Source organism: Cyprinodon tularosa, unplaced genomic scaffold, assembly GCF_016077235.1.
Source record: "Cyprinodon tularosa strain WSP-4 unplaced genomic scaffold, ASM1607723v1 ctg45, whole genome shotgun sequence".
Classification (NCBI taxonomy): domain Eukaryota; kingdom Metazoa; phylum Chordata; class Actinopteri; order Cyprinodontiformes; family Cyprinodontidae; genus Cyprinodon; species Cyprinodon tularosa.
In genome coordinates this window covers 176,591-197,543 of record NW_024039174.1, presented here as the reverse complement: position 1 = coordinate 197,543, position 20,953 = coordinate 176,591, and the positions used below count along the sequence as shown (strand labels likewise).

At 38.4% G+C, this 20,953-nt stretch overlaps 2 protein-coding genes across 3 annotated transcripts; one reads left to right on the top strand and one right to left on the bottom strand.

Annotated features, from left to right (window-relative positions):
• The first annotated feature begins 348 nt into the window (after positions 1-348).
• LOC119793306 (Golgi reassembly-stacking protein 1-like) lies at positions 349-9,113 on the top strand. The gene is made up of 9 exons (XM_038300428.1): positions 349-540; positions 3,643-3,723; positions 4,037-4,240; positions 4,380-4,466; positions 4,568-4,698; positions 4,802-4,934; positions 6,517-6,625; positions 6,725-6,868; positions 6,950-9,113. The coding sequence occupies exons 1-9, from the start codon at positions 478-480 to the stop codon at positions 7,360-7,362; spliced, it is 1,365 nt and encodes a 454-aa protein (XP_038156356.1). The 5' UTR covers positions 349-477; the 3' UTR covers positions 7,363-9,113.
• A 1,383-nt stretch (positions 9,114-10,496) lies between these two features.
• On the bottom strand, positions 10,497-20,666 carry wdr48b (WD repeat domain 48b). Of its 2 annotated transcripts, none has more exons than XM_038300425.1 (18): positions 20,541-20,666; positions 18,761-18,901; positions 18,593-18,671; positions 18,291-18,503; positions 16,483-16,571; positions 16,169-16,270; positions 15,858-16,082; positions 15,549-15,623; positions 15,270-15,372; positions 15,087-15,184; positions 13,582-13,689; positions 13,373-13,469; positions 12,949-13,044; positions 12,742-12,847; positions 12,546-12,633; positions 12,026-12,102; positions 11,723-11,915; positions 10,497-11,619 (listed from the first exon to the last, which is right to left on the bottom strand). In XM_038300425.1, exons 1-18 carry the CDS (start codon positions 20,586-20,588, stop codon positions 11,524-11,526), a joined length of 2,034 nt encoding a protein of 677 aa, XP_038156353.1. In that variant the 5' UTR covers positions 20,589-20,666; the 3' UTR covers positions 10,497-11,523. The 2 variants fall into 2 exon arrangements, with proteins under 2 accessions (XP_038156353.1, XP_038156354.1); XM_038300426.1 differs by having other exon boundaries at positions 18,593-18,668.
• Positions 20,667-20,953: the final 287 nt, after the last annotated feature.

The window sequence follows — 20,953 nt, the reverse complement described above, 5'->3', positions numbered from 1 at the left end:
CCTGTTTTTATAGTCCTTTTTTATAAGGTTTTAAGAGTAGTAAATAACTTGCTCCCAGGAAAAGAACCGTGTGAGGAGGCCCCGGGGCGTTACCGCCTTTACTTTGAAGGGGACAAATCCTTCTCACTTTAACAACTCCTATCAACCCAGATCAGATTACCTTCTAAAGGTGTTAGTTAACTGAGTTATTTATAAATATATTTCTGCATATATCAATTACCAACAATGCCCCTCCTTAAAGTAGTAAAAATAATACTTTCTAATCATTGTTGATGATAAATGGAAGCTAATTTTTAAAAAATGTTTTCTGTTTTATTGGCGAATCTGCGCATGCGTGGTTCAGTTTTGTGCTCGACAGCAGCGATGCTCGATTGATTTGGGCTGCTAAAAATGGTGGCGAAGTGTCAACCCTAGGAATTATCTGTCGCTATTTTTAATAACAGTGATCATTTTGATCATTAATAGTTTAATATCAGGATGGGATTAACACAGAGCTCAGACGCTCCTGAGGGAGGGACCTACGGATACCACGTTCACGGAGTAAGACTGACTGAGTGTTAGCTTAGCTGGAGATATGCTAACAGTTAGCTAGCTTCGGCTAATGAGCCTTTAAAAAACGATGAGGTGGCATTGTTTACCCGTCAGCCTGATGGTACAAAGTAATTGACTGAAAACAATTAGTGCAGCCGTTTTTATAAGGAAAAAGCCGGAAATAATGTAATTTGTCTTACGATAACTTTAGCTCATAGACAAATCAGAGAGGATAGATGTTTCCTAGACAGACATTCACTTCAGGCAGTTATGATGTAGCAACACATAGAATATGAACTTTATTTATTCTTTATTGCGTTATTATGACTATTTCGGACAATTAACTGATTTAACATGTATTTTTTAACTGGCATTATCACACCAAATCAAGCTTTTTAAAGGTATCAGACTGTAAGAGAAAGTTAGCAGTATATTAATACAATGAATCTATTGTATTATTATTTTTAAGATCTCCTTAAAGAAGGTTTTAATACGGTTCATAGACATCGGCTGGAATTCTTTAATAAAAGTTGCGTTTAATTTATCTTGTTTTGTTAAATTCACAAATAAATTAATGTAATAAACTAATATACTATAATAAGTAAATGTAAATCAATGCAAACAGTATATTTGTAAACTAGATATATATAATATCCCTGAAACCTTCCTGTGTATCCAGACTTTTAATGTTTTTGCTTAGTTCGGAATGCCTCTTTCTGTTTGTTAAATGGTATTTAGTTTAAGATACATTTTCTAACGCTTTTTTGAGACATATCCTTGGAGTTTTAATGTTTAAATTTAACTTAACTTGGCATTTTATTTGGTTTTATCATAAAATAATCTACAGTAATTTGCTGCAGATTTGGCCCTCTCCTCCTGACAGAACTGCTGTAACTGAGCAGAGATTAAAGGAATAGTACACCCAAAACATGATTAGCCTTCATTTTCTACTCACCCCCATGCTGAACAACACTCTGGAGTACTTTTTTGATATCTCAAATGCATCTGGAGATCTGGGAGGCTTCTTGCTGTCTGCTGACATTCAAATAATGGAGGTCTATGGTGCCCGAGGCAGAAAGGTCCATAAAAGTCCACAAAAAACGTGTCAATATTGCTCGTCCAATGTATTCCAAGTGTCCTGAGTGGGTAGCATCCAGAATTTACTCAAAACGAAGTCATTTAGAATGTTTTTAGAGCATAAACAGTGGTGTATAGGATTTCCTGAAAGCGCGCGCCAGCGCGTTCAGGACGCTACGGAAGCCGGCAGACCAAACCAGATGAAAGTGCGCATTCAGCGTCTGCTCTGCCGATAATGCAAGCGTAGAAGAAGAAATGTGCTGTTTACCTGTGCAAAGAAAGAAACAACGAAAGAAAAATGTCTGAGGACTTCAGTGTTGAGGAAGAGCATGAGTTCTTTGCCGAGCTGAATGCGCACTTTCGTCTGGTTTGGTCTGCCGCGGTTTCCGTAGACTCGTGAACGCGCTTTTAGGAAATACTATACACTACTGTTTATGCTCTAAAAACATTCTAAATGACTTTGTTTCGAGTAAATTCTGGATGCTACCCACTCAGGACACTTGGAATACATTGGACGAGCAGTATGGAGGAATATTGACACGTTTTTGTGGACTTTTATGGGCCTTTCTGTCTCGGGCACAATAGACCTCCATTATTTGAATGTCAGCAGACAGCAAGAAGCCTCCCAGATCTCCAGATGCATTTGAGATATCAAAAAAGTACTCCAGAGTGTTGTTCAGCATGGGGGTGAGTAGAAAATGAAGGCTAATCATGTTTTGGGTGTACTATTCCTTTAAGGTTAGCTCTGCCAGACTGGATGTTATCATAACCACTCTAAAACACAAACTTTGTCTTCTTTAGGACATTTTTATAAATAATTAAATGTTATTTTTAGTTTTTAATTAAGTCTTTGCCAAGCAAATAAAGCGGGGCTGGAACTAACGATTATTTTGCAATCGGTCAAATATATTTTTTTCCTGATTAATTAATTAATAATCGGATAGCCAAAGGTTCCTTAACGAAAACATTTTACAACATCAAATCAGGTGAAACTAAAACTTTTCCACTGGAGAAGTTCTGGATATTGAATAATAATGGATGAAAAAGATTTGTTTTATCTTAAATGCAATATTTTTAAATTTTTTTTTTTTGACAATTCTGGTATAATTACTTCTCTAAGTGGCTCACTTTCAGCTAAAAGCATATTTTAGAGTGTCTATACTCCAGCGATTGCTAAATTAGTTGATGATTATTTCAATAATCGATTAATCTGATTAATTAATTATTGGACTGTTCTCCCTGCTGCCTTCTGGGAAGAGGCTTCAAAACATTCAATGCAGGACCAGCAGGTTCTGCAACAGCTTTTTCCATGCTAGCATAAGACATTTGATCTCACAAAACGAGACTCCGCATCACGCTTATAAACATCATATTTGCACTACATGGCAAAGTTTTCAAATCCCTTTAAACAGAACTCAGCTCAATGTTTCTACTGCTGCACTTTAAAAATGGAAATGTTCATTTTACAGTTGTAAGCTGCTCATTCACGGTTGAAAATCTGTATGCATCGAAAGTGAAAGAGAAAGTTTGTCTAAGTCTTAATTGTTTCAGCCCTAAACTAAAGCACATCTCAATTTGACGGTTAAATGAAAAAGTGTTTTTTATCACAGAAATATATCTGAATAGTCTCTGCCTGGAATGATGTTGGATATTTTATGATCAATAAGTTCAAAATTTTGCTAATTTCTCCGCTGTAATAAAAGTTCATTACCATATTCCCAAAACTATCATTAATGTTTAACTCGTAAGTAAAGTTTATAACTTTTTTATAGTAAAATAGTGGTTTTAAATAACTTGTATAAGTGAATCTCCACATTTCCACTCAGTGTAAAATTTAATGACAGTACAGAAGTTTATTAAATGCTTAGCTTCAAACAATATTGAATGATGTTAAAGGATTTGTTTCAGATACAGGCTATAATATAGTCAGAGGTTGCATTTATGTGTTTTACTATGATTAAGACATTTGAAAGGATGCTTACGCTTTACCCAGGAGCAGTTTTAATGTGAGCTTTTTTTCTTTTGTTGTTACAGGTGCAGCCTAATTCTCCTGCAGAAAAAGCAGGACTGCAGTCCTTCTTTGACTTCATCCTGTCTCTGGACAACAAAAGACTTGTAAGTTTGCAAGCAGCCTGCCAAGCAGACCTGAGCAGGTTTTCAGTATCCTACAGTACCTGAGCAGATAGGCTAAATAATTACACAGCTATTATCAGCTTTTTATACACCAGTTGTATAATGCTTTAAATTACTGTTGTAAAAGTTGAATTGAATGCAAAGGTTTTACTGTTTGGACCCACCTGTGATCTCAAATCAGCCTATTTGTTTTATGTGATTCATGATGCATAAACATGGATTATTGTACTGAAGGTAGGGTAAGAATGTTGTTACAAAAATCAGCTTTATTTCCGTCTATCGCTATGTGTGCCAGAGGGAGGAAAACGAGCAGCTAAAGGAGCTCCTGAAAGCCAACGTGGAGAGAGCTGTGAAGATGGAGGTGTACAGCACTAAAAGCACGCGGGTCCGAGAGCTGGAGGTGGTGCCCAGTAACATGTGGGGAGGCCAAGGTCTGCTGGGCGCCAGAGTTCGCTTCTGCAGCTACCAAGGAGCCAATGAGAACGTCTGGCACGTGCTGGTGAACTGGATCCTATTTTTACCCCCAAAAAAGCATTTTGCTGACTTATTTGGCTGATTAAATTCAACATTAGACATTTTAAAAGACTTCTTATCATAGAGTACCCTTTACACTTTAAGTCCAAACCTATTTCTCCTAGGATGTGGAAGCCAGCTCCCCGGCAGCACTGGCCGGTCTTCAGCCCTACGGAGATTACATTGTTGGAGCAGATCAGGTGTTGCAAGATGTAAGACTCCTTTAAGACTCTATTTTTATTACATATCAGTCTAATGTTGGTCGATGTGATGTGCTGCAAGGGAGTAGCTAAAAAACAAATATGATTTACAGTCGGAGGACTTCTTCTCACTAATTGAAGCCCATGAGGGAAAGCCGCTGAAGCTGCTGGTGTACAACACACAGACAGACAGCTGCAGGGAGGTGATGGTCACACCAAACGGAGCGTGGGGTGGAGAGGGCAGGTATGGGACATGTTAATGTTTTATCAGATAAATAAGGCCTGTGTTTAAGAGCATTTTGTCCTATGATTACACAAATCCAAATAGCTTTTAAATCTGTTTTTAGTTTGGGCTGTGGCATCGGTTATGGCTACCTGCATCGCATCCCAGTCAACCCAGAAGTGTCAACAATGGAGCCCTCCGTCGCTGTTACAGAGGGGAAACCCTCCCCACAGGAGCCAACACACGGGTACACAGAGGTGAAGATTTAGGGCTATATAGCCTCATAGTTACAACTTTTGGTTTCCAGTTTCAGATCATAGCTTAGAGGGTGGTAGAAAAACAACAATATTTTTTTTTAAGGAACTACAAGAACGAGAGGTTTTCTATTTTACTGTTGCAGATCATTTATATATTTTACAGGCAAAAAAGGATTGAAAAACCCTTTATTCTTATTGCCTCTTTTCTTTCCCTGCTCCTCATGAAAGACAGTATATAAATCAGCCCATTATCAGCGCTGAGGAAGCTCTAATCACAAGTACGGTTGTTTAGACAAGTGAAAAACCAGGATGAATAGGAGTTTAAACTTGACCATGATGTAGTTTAGAGGCATTAACTTGGAGACCTATCAGCTCAGCACCCTGATGGTGGTTCTGCCAGTGCTAAAAGGTGGCAAATGAATGATTTTGTCAAAATCCCAGTTTCAAAAGATGTAAATTCTTGTAGCATTCATATAGGCTTAAATTAGACCTAGACTTGGACAACTTTTGTTGTCATTTTGTTTACACAGAGTGTAAAACAAGACGAAATTTCATTTTGTACAGCTTTCATTTTGCTCAGACACCGAGGAACAAAGCACACTGCTAAAGCTAATCTTGTGGTAACTATAAGTTAGAATGTGGAGACGTTAATTATTGATCAAGCTTTATAACACAATCTGTGTAAAACAGCAAGTAAATAGGAGAGGATTTTTTTTTTTAACTAGAAAAACTTTCTGCTCATGAACAACAGACCCTGTTAGATGTTGACTGATTCCCGATACCCCAAAAGCTAATTTTACTTTATTTTGATCGGTTTTACGACTTTAAGTACATTTTAATAGTTTGATAATTGTTAGGCAGAAGGTTTTATGTATAAAAACACTGATTGGTTGCTAAGACTTAAGACTTTCCTGACCCATTCACTTTGACAAATCTTTTCCATTCCACAGGTAATGTTTAATGAAAACAGCAGCACTGTCAGATGTGGCTGAACTGTTAAAAATATTCCCTTCAAAAATATCTCATCTTTACATTTTATGTTTTAGACCAGGGCTTTCCAAACATTTTAGTCTGTGAACCCCTTTTTATCTATTTATACGTATAAAGTTAATCAATTATGTTCATTTTTAAATGTCTGTATATTTAAAATGACATCTAATCATTTAATTCATCATTTAAATGGATTTGTAATTTCATAATTAAACATTTAATTATTTAATGTATTTTGCAGTTTATTGGTATATTTAATATTTTGTTCTAGATAAATAAATAAATGTTGCATTTACTTATGGGAGCCCTGATCTAGACAGCTTTGGCTCAGTTCTCGATTTTTATTTTATAAAAAAAAAAAAAAACATGTTTACAATTACTTCTCAGCTTTTTATGCTTCATATTTTTGAGATTGTGTTTTCTGATTATAAAATATATTTTCCCCATATTGTTATCTTGTAACTGGTAATCAAATGTAAATCGACACATTCTTCTAAGCATTAGAAATAGTTCAAGTTTTTATGTAAATATCAAAAGAACAGTATTGCTGAGGTATTGCGTTCTATATCCAGAATGATCATTGTTGTTTTAGGCACCTCTGATGGCACCATCAACCCCTAGTGAAGAGCTGTTAGATGTGGAGCCGATCACCCTCCAGGACTCTGTCCTCTCTCCACCAAATCAGACGGCAGCAGAACCTGGTTTGTTCAGATTACTGTTATTTCTTTCTGATCTAAAAGTGGCAGGACTGCAGGTATCTCTCAGGAATAACGTAAAAACTCATCCCGACATGCTTGCAGGTTTATCTGATTCTGATGCAGCTGTGACGAACCCTGACCCTGCAGATGTTTTGGACCGGCTGGATGTGTCCACGTCATCCATCGACATGACCAACACATCACTGGCGATGCATGAGGAAAAGGAGGGAGACATATCTGGTATTGGTATGTGACCACACAGGTTATCACAGAAGAATTGTTTATTTGTAAAATAAGGAGCATTAATGGGATTTTTCTGCTGTACAGAGGAGCTGGAGGACAGCGCTCTGCCTTCATCTACAGAGAACCACAGTGAGCTGCCAGAGCACGTCTCCCACCCTGCGGCTGTGGAGCTCACTGCTTCTCTCACTGCTCCTGACACTTTGTCTGACTCTGGAGTCGCTCCAGCTGAAACGTCTTCTCTGTGCTCTGAGTCTGCAGACCCTCAGAGCTTCCTCATTGAATCCAGTGGAAGTCCCAGTCCACCTCTGGGTGTGTTGTATCTCCCTGAGGACCCTCCTGGTCCGTCTTCACTAGACCTGATCCCAACCCCAGCTGCTGACGAGGCACCTTCAGACCAATCGCAGGTCTCTGCTGACATGCAAGCAGCTGTTTATGAGTCTGAAGAGCCTGTACCTCATCAGAGTAGTGAGGAAGAAGCAGAAAAAAACTCATTCTGATTAAGCTTTCAATTTGGTCATATAGAGACAGCACTATTAATTATGGCTTAGACAATCAATAATTCAATTTGTTTTTTTCTTTTAAAAAAGCCATACGTTGCTGTGCAAAAGCATCACATTTCTTCTGTTTTTTTTTATTTTATTTTTATTCTTTTAGATAATTCATCAAATGTTGCTAAGAAATAAGAGATAAACAGAGTAAATACAAACCACAGCCTTCAAAAAATTAAATTTAATAAGGATAAAGCCTATCCACATTAACATGGCCCTTTCAGTCAGCTTCCTTTATTTATTTAACAGATACATTCTCTTCCTGGGATCCGTGAAAATCCCAGATCGCCAATCCAAAGCAGGACTATGCAAATGTGCCACCGCTCACACTGTCACTCCGTTCTAAGAGCAATTAGGCATGGTTTCTGGACTATGTGAGGATGTTCTTGCTCCAGGGAAGCAGAGCTAACTAACCCTACGACCATTATGGTATATGTTTCAAGAGTAAGAGAGAACTGGACCAAATGGTATCCAAGGTAACAAGATAACAAACATCTTTTGGTCAAATTTTTTTTCCAAAAGTGTCTTTATCACCAAGATTTTTAGGAAGATATTCTGTAGTTATGAGAATATCTTAAGTGGAACTTTTGAAGTTGTACGTCTTATTTGATCTGGTGTAACATTAATGCAGATCAAAGAAGAAGAGAGTGTCATACCTACAGTCAACATTGGGTGTTGTCAGTTTGATGGTTTTTCAACCACTGGACGTTTTGCTATAGCTGATAAAACCAGGAATTCTGCTCCGCAGCAGAAAGTCCTGATAGAGAACATCAGGCTGGCAGCTCCTGCAAATGCGTTAAGGTAAAAATAACCTGAAGCACATCACCAGGCCCATCAGTAAATTGCTAAAAACATCAAAGAGTTAAGTTTTCAGTGTCCAAGTTGAGGCAAAAAATCTCCAATGTGGTGGAAATAAAACATTAATATAAAAAAATGGGCCAAATTCCTCTTGAGCAAAAATTAAAATGCTCTTTGTATTTACTCAGTTTATCTGCAAAAACAAGACTTTATTTTTATTTATTTTTTACAGAACCATGTGTAGGAATTAAGACTGAAACTGTCTTCCCTGATTGCTGCACCACTAAACTGGTTACACTACATGTAAAAGCTGAGACTTTAATAGAAGAGAGTCAATATCTAGAGGTACGTTTATACGAAATTAAGTTACTGAGTTTTCTTACTTGTAGCCCTAAATAATGTTTGTTTGGTTGGAAAGCAGAGAACACAGGTTTTAAAAACTTTGAGAACACTGAGGAGAAATTACTTGAACAGTTCAAACGAAACAGAACTACTGCAAAGCACAGCTGCACCCGTTGATATCAAACACCCGACTTTCTTGACACTACTAGACTGCTGGCTGGGTCGATCGGTGCGCTGTACTATCCCTCCTTGTGTTTTTGAAGGAGCTTTGTTTATTAAGCTATTACTCTGAGCTTTAATCATTAAGCATGGGACACTTTTATTTGATGTGCCCTGTTGTTGGGATTTTAAAGGGCTTTTACTACAGTGACATTTCGGTCATATAAGGGCTGCTGAGGGCAAATTTTCTCCAAAATACTTTCTTTTTTTTTTCTTCCTGTGGCCCTAATCATCTTCCGTACATTTGAGATGTTTTTGTTATATTCACAAAATGTTTCACACCACCTCTGACAAGGCTTATATGTTTAAGAAAAATGTTTTGCTTTTAATTATTTTAGAACGTTTTTCCGCTGCGTAGCTTTTAGATATTTTTCTTTGTGTAAAGCTAGCTCTTAGCATTTTTTTCTTTAAACAGAGATGCACTGATGAATGGTTTATAACTGGAATTAAATCTGTAAACACAGTATCATATCATTAGCAGATGTTGAAATAACTCTCCAGTGTGGAAGTTGTCACTGAGGGAGCAAGACTGGAGGTTAGCTGTAGGCTTTACGAATGATGCATGATTATTCAGGCTGCTATGATGGAAAGTGAGTCTAGACCCATTGCTGGTCATCGTTTACCCTGCTTCCTGTACACGGCGTGATATTCCTTTTAGACTCAACTTAATGTTTCGTCATCTTCAATTATGTTGTGGTTACTGTGGCGTGCCTTTGGTTAAATCAGGCTGAGAGAGAGCAAGATTTTGAGCAGATAACAGGAAGGGTAAATATATTCTTTGAGCCTAATGAATACGTTGAATTTTGAAGCACTGACTTGAGAGAAGGACTCGCATGGCCTCAGGGAATACACAGATAATTTGTTAAAGCGGGTAAAAAAAACAAAAGTTTGAACTACCTTAATATTTTGTGTGCAATTTAAATAAGAACATTTTACAGCGACTCCTCTTTTTATTAGGTGAGAACGCCTCTTACTGCTCTTGTAATAATGGACCAATCGAGCCAGGCCCAGGATGTTTTAAAGTCTCAAATCTGTACCAGAAGCTCGGAGCTTTAGCAAAAAACCTGAAATTAAGAGTAAAACCTCTCATCTGTGCATCTCTACTGTTGGGCATCATTAAGAGCGTTTGCTGATTTAGTCTATGCAAAAGTGTACAGACTGCACAGTTAGTCTAATGTATTTTTGATGAGTAAAGAGAATACTTTTGTAAGTTGAAGTCAGAGATTATTGAAGTACTTTTGTTTTCTTTGTGGGGCTTAATTATCTTTGAAGTAGGTGCTTCATGTAATGGTTGATATTTTATGGAGATTTTTGTTTTGTTTTGTTAGGAATGACTAAAATGAATGTGGAATGGGTGATCCTGATTGTTAAACAATCAAATTAAAAGGAAAATAAAGTGTCCCTTGTTTTTATTTCACACATCAGCTGATCACATTACAGCCCAACAAACATCCATTTCTCATCTCCATAGATCTGTCATTCTTAAGACCATAATTTATTTCTTTGAATGCCTAAAATATACATATTTCACAATTTATTACAAGGAATTTTGCAGTATGGTCTATGGTCTATATGGTCTATATGGTATGGCCTAATTCAGGAACAAATTCTATACGTTTTCTCCATTTGGCCAATCAAGAGCTCGCTCTGTGTTTTCCTTTATGGCGTTAAACACTCGTATGATGGCAAAATTAAATCCAGATTTACAGTGAAAAAATCTCTGAAACCATGAGCGTATTTTTAATTTGGGTGAGATTCCCACAGTGGTTGGATGCTCCAAATGCTCTTCTGTTGAGATGCCTCTTCAAGTTATACTCTTATTAAATCTAAATGACATATACACTAGGAAGTCCTCACGGCTGTCAAAAGTCACTGCTTGAGTTAAGATATATACCTTATATTTGTTTACGATTCCTAAGGTGACTTGGAAAAACTAACATATGTCGGCGTAAACCGTGTTGCAGTGAACACAACTGACACAGTTCTTAAAAACCAAGTTAAGTTACCTCCATTTTTAACAATGTGCTCTGGCAATTTGAGAAAAAAAAAAGTTTTTACAGCAACTGTACAAAAAAAAAAAAAAGCCGCTGTTAATCCCCAACGCTTTATCTCAGCTGGGTTAGCGGGGGGTACCCCAAAACTCAATGAAACCAAAATATATTTACAGAAAAAACAAAGAATCCCCCCAACAAAAAAAAAAACATTCATTCATGGAGAACAGAGCTAAAAACAAAGACAATGGTTCCTGTCAGTGAGGCGTCTGAACGGTGGGTCAGTTCAAGTGAAGATGGCCGACATAGAGCAGCAGAGCGGATGAAGATATCTTTTTTTTAATGCGATGCTAACCAGAAACCAGGGTTAGGGTTACTGCCGCAAAGTGTGTAGAACAAGGAGAGGTTCTGGAATGTACTAGAGCCAACAGTTACACATCCATACACACACACACACTCAGAAACGGACTAACTTCGGCTGCTTTGAATTAAATGCCAAACAGGCAACGATCAAAGGAACGGAAAACTAAAATTCCAAAGAAAAAGGGAAAACCAGTACGGACCGCTTGTTTCCCAGGAGTGTGCGGGCTCTGCCCGAGTGTTCTGATCACTAACATACATCACGGGTCATGTCCTCAGGAGTTTATTGGTTTCTCACTGATACTGTGACTCTTGAGCGCGTGATGGGGTTCAGGGAACAACATGTTGGAGGTGGGTGGTGATTGGCAAATGACAGTTCTGCTTGTAAAAATGACATATTTCATGTAGACTTCTGTCTATAGTGAAGTGTCAAGTCCCCGCCACTCTTCCAGATAAAATGTTTAACTGTCCGCAGGTCCATGTTGGGGTCGAGAACCTGTTAAAAGGCAGATAAAGACGCGGAAATGTTACTGAAAGGAAATGTTTCCTTCAACAAAGGAGAAAAATAAAAACATTTAAAAAGAGAGGGCTGTCCATACCTGGTCCTGACACATCAGCTCAATCTTCTCCTCAGCAAGCATGGCCATGTCCTCCTCCTTCTCCTGCTCCCCAGGCTTATCGTTGGCCGTGGAGCTGGTGGTCTGCGACTCATTGTCCAAGTTTATAATCTTCTCGTAAACATGCTCCATCACCTTCCTCACCTGGAGCATATCACTAGCCGAGAGACGGTCCCTGTAAGACAAAAAGTGGGAATGTAACAGAGTCTGGATGTTAGCTGGTCCAACTCTGGACAGGAGGTCTGGTTTAAACGCTACTTGGATGGATAAAAATCACAGACTTACTTTTTTAGAGTTTTTGCACCAGAAGAAGAATGTGGTTGGAGGTAGAATGGGATTTTGTTGAACTTGGGCATATTTTTCTGAAACAGAAGTAGAAGAAAAACACATTAAAGTCACAGAACGGCGACTTTAAATGTCGGGTTGTTTCAAATATTGTTTCCATAATGTTGGACAAGAACAGATGGGTCCTCGAAAAGCTGGCAGGCTTTAGGGTGTTCCAGCTTTCATATAAGAACGCACATGGATATTATCACTAGTAAAGCTAGACACTCCAATTCTGCTGGGAGTGAAGGATGTTTACAGCAGTTTAAAATGTCAACTCTGTGATAATCTTCGTTTAAAAACTGGACAATTTACATCAGCTCTTAAAATGAACACATCACTTCTGATCATAAGGTTAAAAATTGTTTAAAATGCTCTGTTCTGGTAAATAAAAAAATAAAAAAAACGGTAGTATAAATTAAAATTGATCTGAAAGGTAGAAAAATGAGGATTTGACACAAAATGAAGCAGCAATACTCACATCTACAGTTATATCAATGACCCACTGTGGGACCGTCTCATTGAGCAGCATGGACTCTGTCTCTCCACCTGAATCTCTACATAGCAGCCTGTAAGAGAAAAACAAAGCTTATTTAGTGGAAGTCCATCACCTTAACATCACAGCCCCCCCCCTCACAATGTGAATTAAACTTGTTTTTTTTGTTTTTTGTTTCTACCTAAATAGAGTTCTTCCTCCCGCTTCTCCGAAGATAACAGGCGTGTGGTGTGGAACCTGGAAATATCCGTTTCCTTTCTGCACCCTGTTCTCCTGCTCTCCGTTCACTAAACGATTCAGCAAAACAACACAAACCTATGATGAGACACTGAGACAGTCGGAGTCCCCAGCCTGTCCGGTTAATGATTAAAACAGTCCTCTCTCTTACCGTGGTTCACCTCGTTTTCTTCCTCATCCATGGGGTTTATCCGGGTTCTGGGCCAGAACTCCAGCAGAGCTTGGAGCAACAAGCCGCCAAGGTTCACTGCAAACAACGAATGAAGAATTTACACAGGGAAAAACCGGGGCACCTGACGTCAACATGGAATAGCTCCCTAACTACTTTCTACGGACAATAGTTCACGTGAGATATCAGTGTGTTTGGACCTGATGTAAACTGTGGAAAACAAGCCCGATCCGCTGAGAAACCGGCACCAAAACCATCCACTGCTAACATCCTAGAAGCTCCTGTAAACTACTATTGTCTCTTCCACTGACTATTCACAACCAAGAGGACAGGAGTAGCTAGCGTAGAATATGTAGTCATGATGTTATGGCTGATTGTTATCATATTAAAAAAAACAAAGACTTACACTTTGGATCAGATCCATCAGAACTTGAAAACCCAGCATCCTTTGCAGACACCCAGGCAGCAAAGCAATCACTCTCATCCAGAGTAATCGTGAGCATCTAATAAAAAAAATATAAATATATAAAGAAATGAAACAATTTCTTCAAGTTAACCAACAAGCTGTGTGAGTTTGCGACGGTGATTCAAGCCAAAGCTAATAAAACAACATACCCCAGTTTTCAGGTCAACGGAGAACCAGTTTGGCACGTAGACCATCTTGAACCGCTTTTTGATTTCTTCATCAAATTCCACTTTCCCCAAGTCTTCACCTTTACAAGCCTTAAAAAAATGAGCCCAGTTTAGATGAGATTATCAGATTCACAGAGGTGTAACACAAAAATAAAGCCTGTTGTGTTTGCCTCAGTCAAGCGATAAACACAAAGAGGCTTTTATTGAACCGACTGCTCTGTAAATAGAAATAAGTTGCCATCACTGACTGAACAAAAAAAACACTAAACCAAATTGACATTGTTGTTTAGGAACGTTTAAAGGGGACTTTCCACAGATTTAAAGATAAAAACTGATTTTAAAAAACAACTCTTGGCCTGCTTTGACATTTAAACAACCTTGTACTCCTTTTCAGGGCAGTATCAGTGTGTTGCTGCATCTCATATAACGTGCAGCGAATGACATGAATGCTCCATAAGGCTGAAAGTTTCTCCATTATGCTGATCTGCACACATTTTCTGTACAAACATTTCTTGTTACTCCCCTACAAATTAAAGCTGCATCTCCTTTAAAGTTTGCCTCCATGGAAAATGTCTGTTAGTCTTAAAGATAAAATTAGTTTCCACATTTTTACTTATAATTTCTAAATGACATGCCATTTTCTTTAAAATGTGTCTGAAAAATAAATCTTTTTTCCCCCTTTAACCTAACCTCTGCTTATATAAATCCCCTCCAGGAAGGTGAGCTGAATTCAAAGTCCAGCCAAATCTAAGCTGTGAAAAATGCTTATAAAACAAGTTAGCTGAACCTGCCATTGTAAACCAGGACTGTAAAACACAGCAAAGGTCTGCAGTCAGTGATTCTACTCAAGGAACAAAATCATCATTAATTTTGAGTATCTGAGAACAAAAATGAAAAAACAAACTTCTTCTTAAGTGAAAAAATGAAAAACCCAGATGTTTTTAAACATTAAATCTTAAAACAGAAGATTTGAAAACTGATCAAAGTGATTTATTTGCCCAGTTTAAATATGCAACTAGAAACCTCCCCATTAACTTTAAAGCCAGAGGGAAAGAAAAAAAAAACAATACAAGAGTCGATGAGTGGATAAAGAAAGAGATCATTAAAACAACAAAAACAGATGAGTGGATGGAGGGAAAAGCAAAAACCTGGATGTTTCAGAGACTTTTAGTTTCAGAAAGATGGAAGGTTGAAGGTGGACATATGGATGAATAGATGGAAGCAACACTTCTGTGCATCTTTTCATCAAAACAGCCTAAAAACTCAATTGGGTTTTGATCAACCCAGTTTTAGATCCCCGGAAATCAACGATGTCAACTATTGAACTAGAAATAATCATAAAAGAACCCTAAATATTCTCTATACTTATTCAGATTTTAAATAGAATAGTATCCTTTCCTGTTTAGGAATGTATGGGGAATCTTTCCAAACACATTTCCCAGAAGTCTAACAAAAATCTGGAATACAGACATCAGTTTGTGGATTACCTTGAGCACATCCCAATATGCCACATTGTTGTTGGTGTCTTTAGTTAGTATGTGTCTCTTGTCATTTAGGATGTGGCACTGTATAATACTGGCACCTCCTGTTTAAAAAAAAGAAAAAAAGAGTTACTATGCCTGAAAATGATCCATGTAGAACTTTCTTTAATGAAATCATTGATAGTTTACCCTTAATAACTTGTTCTGGCTGAGTACACAGTGGAGTCAGAGGGGTGGTGCAGTCATTATCATACTCCCCTGATGATCTGAAGTTGTGCATTCCCTTTAGTGACTAAACATAGAAATGAATTTTTTTTTTTTCCAAAAGCACAAAACCTCATTAACACAAAAATAAAAAAAACACCCCAGAAGCTAAAATATGCCCAGATCGTTGATCGCAGCTCTAACTGGTGTGTGGTAAAATGCAGAAGTTCAGGCAGTTACAGCAGAAATGTCACGCATGCTTACCCATTTATTCACAGATGACTTGGTGGTGGAAACCCAGATCGCAGGAGGTGGGTCAGCAGATCTGTCTAGTTCCATCTGAACAGAAGAGGAAGACATGAAAGTTGAGTGGCTTATGACGCTCATCAAGGACGACAAAGGAGAAAGAGGGGGAACAAAAGTTGACATACTTTAAAGAGACGTAAAACAATAAATAAAGAAAGTTAGCCAACACATATGAGATTAATTCTGTTTCCCACCTTTTCTGTGTAGACAGTAGGAGCAGAAGGTGTTGCCTTTGAAAAACCTTTGATTCCTGTTCTGACTTCTTACCTTCAGCACTGGAGCCTTCTCCTCACAGATCAGCACGCGGATGTCTGGGTTTCGCAGGTCAGTGCAGTAGATTTTCTTGTCTCTGCCTCCGGAATATACATGTGTAAAGGCCTCGTTGACCTGCAGGGCCCAGACGCCTTCATCATGCACCCTGTACGTGGCGATGCACCTCTGCTGGCCGAGCGACCACAGGCGGATGGTCCCGTCTGAGCTACCCGATAGGCACTGTGTGGATCAGAACAACGCACAGGGTTCAAACGAAAGGCTTCTGATGACGACAGCAACACTTTGGGATGGTTTAAGTGAGTCACCTGAGTGCCATCACGATTCAGGAGCAAAGACTTGACGTTGTCTGTGTGACCCTTTAGCTTCATAAGCTTTGCACACGTTCGAGGATCCCACACTCTCAAAACCTGGAGCAGAAAGACAGAAAAAAAAAGGATTAATTCAATTGAAGCATCTCAGCAGTTCAGGAGATTTTGAATTTCGGTTTTAAGTTTATTGAAACTCTTTGACAACATTTTATATTATATATATATATGTGTGTGTGTGTGTGTGTGAGTGTATGCTGAACTATATTTCCATCCATCTTATCTCATCATGAATGTGTATATTAAACTCAGACCTTTTCAGTAGATCCAGAAACAATAACTGTTCCCATCTGGTTCATAGCCAGGCTATAGATGGAGTCCTTGTTCCCGCTCAGGGACGAAGCTGTTGAGAGACAAACAGCAGTGAGTCTAAGTGAGGAACACCAGCTATCTTCCAGGGAACTCACTCGGCAACAGGCAATAAAAGCAACACAACAACCAGTTTAACCAGGAAGTCAGCTTCTGAGCGACATTAGATTATTTTTTTTTTTTTTTTGCAGAACTTTCAGGCTTTTAACCAGATATCAAAAAGGAAACTGCAACATTCCTGGTCATGTCTGAGATTCATTCAAAGAGCAGTACAGTGAGGGAGGGTAAGACTGACAGCAGATAGCAGGAAACCTGAACAGAGTATATTACAGTCTCCCTGTTTCATTCTACTGAGCCTTCACTCTCTCGGGGAACATAAATAAATGTTCTTCAATATTTAGGATCAACAAAAAGTTCCAATATTATTTGTCATTCATTTCAGAAGGTGATTCTTATATGTATTCATTAGACAGAGATTGGAATATTTAAATTTGAGATAATTTCAATGATTATGAAGAGATAAAGAGAACCTAAATGAAGAATCTCAGCAAACCAAAAAGCAATAAAAACAGTATTTTAAACAGAATATTCAGTAAAGCATGTTTAATTCTCATTTTGCATAAATTACTCCATCACTGCAGTGTGACATTAAGGGAATCAGCCTGTGGTTCTGCTGAGGTGTACTAGAAGCTAAATTTGGTTTGATGGCACCCTTCAGGTCATCTGCATTGTTGGTTTGATGTCTTATCTCCCTGAGAACTTTATATGTGATTCAGATCAGGCCAGTTTGCAGGCCGATCAGTAAACCCACTTTTAGAAACTTTGGCAGCGTGTGACGGTGCATCGTTCTGCAGGAGAATGAAATGACCTGTTCAATAAAGCTTGATGTAGTCTCTGTTCAGGAGTAGTATGACTGTAGCTAACATGTAAATAAATAGTGTCCCTTAATAAAAAGAATTCAGCCTAAGCCCACTTAGTCAAATTCTGTAATGGATAGTTTTTTTGTAGCTTTTCCACCATTTTTTCCCCCCATTCTTCCACTTAATCTCCTCTAATTATATATGAATACAGCACTGTGTAAACAATACACTTTGGGGAGTGGCTTTCTAGTATTTAGGGCATACAACTTGGAATCCTGAGGCTCTGAGTTTGAGCCCTACTCCCACAGACTGCAACTCTGGGTTTCTGAGCAAAGACCATTAACCCCACACTGTTCCCCGGGCGCCCCAAAATGTCAGCCCACTGCTCCCCAAGGGGATGGGTTAAATGCAGTTAAATTTCTCAGATGTGAGATCAATAAAGTTCAATTGTTATCATTATTTAGTTCAGGGTTCCTCAATTCTGGAGCCTGAGAGACTATCTAGAGGCTAAAGGAAGTTTTACAGATGTTTTGAGTGAATCAAATGTTTAGGGTAAGACGCAATGAGTTTTTTCAGTATTTAACCTTGTGACAATATTTAAAATTTCGGTCTCGTTTAATTCTGAATTTTCATCATATGCAAGCTGGGATTATAAAACTTAAAAAATAATAATAATAATAACACCCTAATAAACAGTGATTGATCTCTAAAACACAGAGATGCTCCTCATAGTTTATGACTACTTATTGCAGGATGGCAAAATATTTAAAATTTTTTTAACATTTAACATCTTTTTATATCACAGGTATCAAATTCAAACATCAAAGGTTTGAAAGAAAAATAAAAAAAGAACTTGGCGTCCACCAGTTGTCATCCGATACATGCTTACTCACTGGTGACAGTGTTGTTGGAAGCGGTGAGTGCCGTTAGTGTGTTAACATCCCATAGGAAGATCTGCCGGTCAAGACCAGCCGACGCTACAAGCTCCTTGTCCTTAGCATACGCTAAAGCTTTTACATAGTCCTTGTGGGTCCGTAACGTCGACATACAAAATCCTTTATGAGCGTTCCATACTTTCACTGTTGTATCCGATGAGGCTGATATCACTGAGAAGAGAAAAGTGGATCACAGAATAAGGATTTGATGGAGTGATGGCTCTCTGACTTCTAAAGTACTGATAATCGTCAAAACTCACATGTTTTCCCATTGCAGCAGAGAACTATATCATTAACCCAGTCTGTGTGATGCTCCATAGATGCTATATATGGGTCCTGCTATAATGTCGATAAAACATTAGTACAATTCGATAGCACACAACATACAAGAATGAAAAGAAAATGTAGAATATAGTCTGAAACTCTACTTTGTGTTGGTAGACGCTCCATATCCGGATGATGGAGTCTCTTCCTGCGGTAAAGAGCCGATTCAAAGCAGGGTCTAACTGGAGTGCGTTTACCCCATTGCGATTATATTTCTCTACCTCATCTCTAATCACGTATGAAACCTGTAACACAAACAAGAGAGATCATTTTCCCACCCGGGAAACATCTGATTCCCACCACAGAATACTTTAGCTGTGTGCTGAAGTAACCACTACTGGAGGGTTTGCACAACACAGGAGGATGCTGAAAGGAACTTTCATGGCACAAAGATGAACAAACGTCATGGACCAGAGAGCATATGTGGTTGGTTACTTTAAAACTAAGCAACGGATGAATGAATAAAGACTGAAATTCAGTCTTTTAGAAAAGTTTGAACAGGTCCTTAAGAAGCAGCATGACACCAGGATTCACTGACTTCTCTCCTACTTTTGACACAATTAAACTAGACATTTCAACCATGAGACTTTTAGAGAATCTATTCTCATTACTTATTCATTCTGTACACTAATATATGTCTGAGCACAATCTATTCATCTAAAAATAAGCAGATGATTCTGTTATTTTGAGCCTGCTCCTACTGACAGAAAAGAAAGTCGGGTCATTGAAAACTCTGTCAGTTGGTATGATAGTTGATGATAATAGCAATAGATTTTAGAATAAAGCGCCAGGATCCCCGAACCCGTCACCATCAAGAGACGAGTAACTTCAATAGTAGAAGTATCCTGGTCACTGAACTCAACTTCAATTTTAAATTAAACTGGGGAGCAATGTGTCCTGTTTCCACATTGATAGGAGACCTTATTCAGTCAGTTTTAACCTTTTCGTTTGTGTCAGAGTTTGGAAACAGGCTCCTGAAATAAAGGAACCAGTTGATTAAATAGTCTGATGGGCTCAGCTGTGTCTACAGTGCCTGTACACCAGACAGGTGACTCCCATCCCCATGTGAGGATTTCCAGCAGCTACCATCCGGATATAGACCTCTCCCTACGGGAACAGCTTTGCTTCCGTTGCTGCTTCACGCATTTTACTTTTTTGGTGGTCTTAACCGGCTAAACATTTACTTTTTATCGACTTGTTTATTAAATATTACTTTAATATTTTCTGTATGACATAACTATGTTTTGCCCTGCTCTTAACAAGTTTGATATTAGCATCTTAGGGATATCCATTGGTTTATAATTATTATATTTTAGTTTTTCTAGCCATGTTCAGTGAGCCGTTGGGAGTAGCCTACCAGTCTGTCTTGTTCTCTACTGTTTTAATGTGAGTTAGGTGTTTTTAATGTCAGTCTATAAAGTTATAGATGCCCACTCCAGGCTGCAAAACAGATCAACCCACGTGTATAAATAAAAATCACTTTAACCAACGAGGTACGTTCCAGCAATTAGACGGAGCCGTAGCACCAGAGCTACTGTTTAAATCATGCAAGCGTCAAAACGTAGTTTAAGTTACACGACTCCCGACTGTGGCAGATTAAAATTCATGTCTGTGCCTGGTTGCATTTTAAAAAGTAAATTTTTAATGCCTTTTTTAAAAACAAAATATTAACATTTAGAAAGAGCCGTTAGCAACAGAGGCTAACCGCTCTGGTTAGCTAGGCTAGCTCTATTAGCCGGCTTGAGCCACCAGTCAGAGCCGCAGCGCTGTTCTTGGAGTCGCTTTTTAAACACACTAGGATATTTTTAAAGCAGCCCTTTAAGGTGAGGACCTTAATGCTGCCGCTGCCATACACAGCTCATGCATGCACTCTGCAGAATCTACCTGTACTTTTCTCCGCCCAGCAGCATTTTGCCTGTGATGCGTGGCCATCTTGCATGTTGACAGTCAGTTCGTGTTATGCTACATCCGGGGGAAAAAAAACAAAACACGCACGCCTGGACTTCTTCTTCTTCTTAATGGGATTTCATTGGAGGTCAGCAAACAACGAAATGGCGCTTTACTGCCACCAACTGGTATGGAGTATAGATAGAAAATACGACTTAATACTAAACCAATACAACATAATCAACACAAAATAAAGACTCATATTCTCTCAGCCATATTGCTTGTTCTAAGATGACATTAAATTTCCATTTGGGAAAATTTAAAATCAAACCTTTTATTTGAATTGAGTGGAATAATGAAAAACACTTCTTTATTACTAAATTAACTAAATTTTGTTTTGAGTTAATTCT

What these genes read in the sequence shown, in the direction of transcription:
- LOC119793306 (XM_038300428.1), top strand. Translation starts at nt 478, where the DNA reads ATGGGATTAACACAGAGCTCAGACGCTCCTGAGGGAGGGACCTACGGA. An exon ending in ACGGATACCACGTTCACGGA is followed by an intron (nt 541 to 3,642) that starts GTAAGACTGACT and finishes TTGTTGTTACAG; the next exon opens with GTGCAGCCTAATTCTCCTGC. An exon ending in GGGAGACATATCTGGTATTG is followed by an intron (nt 6,869 to 6,949) that starts GTATGTGACCAC and finishes TCTGCTGTACAG; the next exon opens with AGGAGCTGGAGGACAGCGCT.
- wdr48b (XM_038300425.1), bottom strand. Translation starts at nt 20,588, where the DNA reads ATGGCCACGCATCACAGGCAAAATGCTGCTGGGCGGAGAAAAGTACAG. An exon ending in CCGTTGACCTGAAAACTGGG is followed by an intron (nt 13,470 to 13,581) that starts GTATGTTGTTTT and finishes TTTTTTTATTAG; the next exon opens with ATGCTCACGATTACTCTGGA. An exon ending in TCATTGATATAACTGTAGAT is followed by an intron (nt 12,103 to 12,545) that starts GTGAGTATTGCT and finishes CTTCTGTTTCAG; the next exon opens with AAAAATATGCCCAAGTTCAA.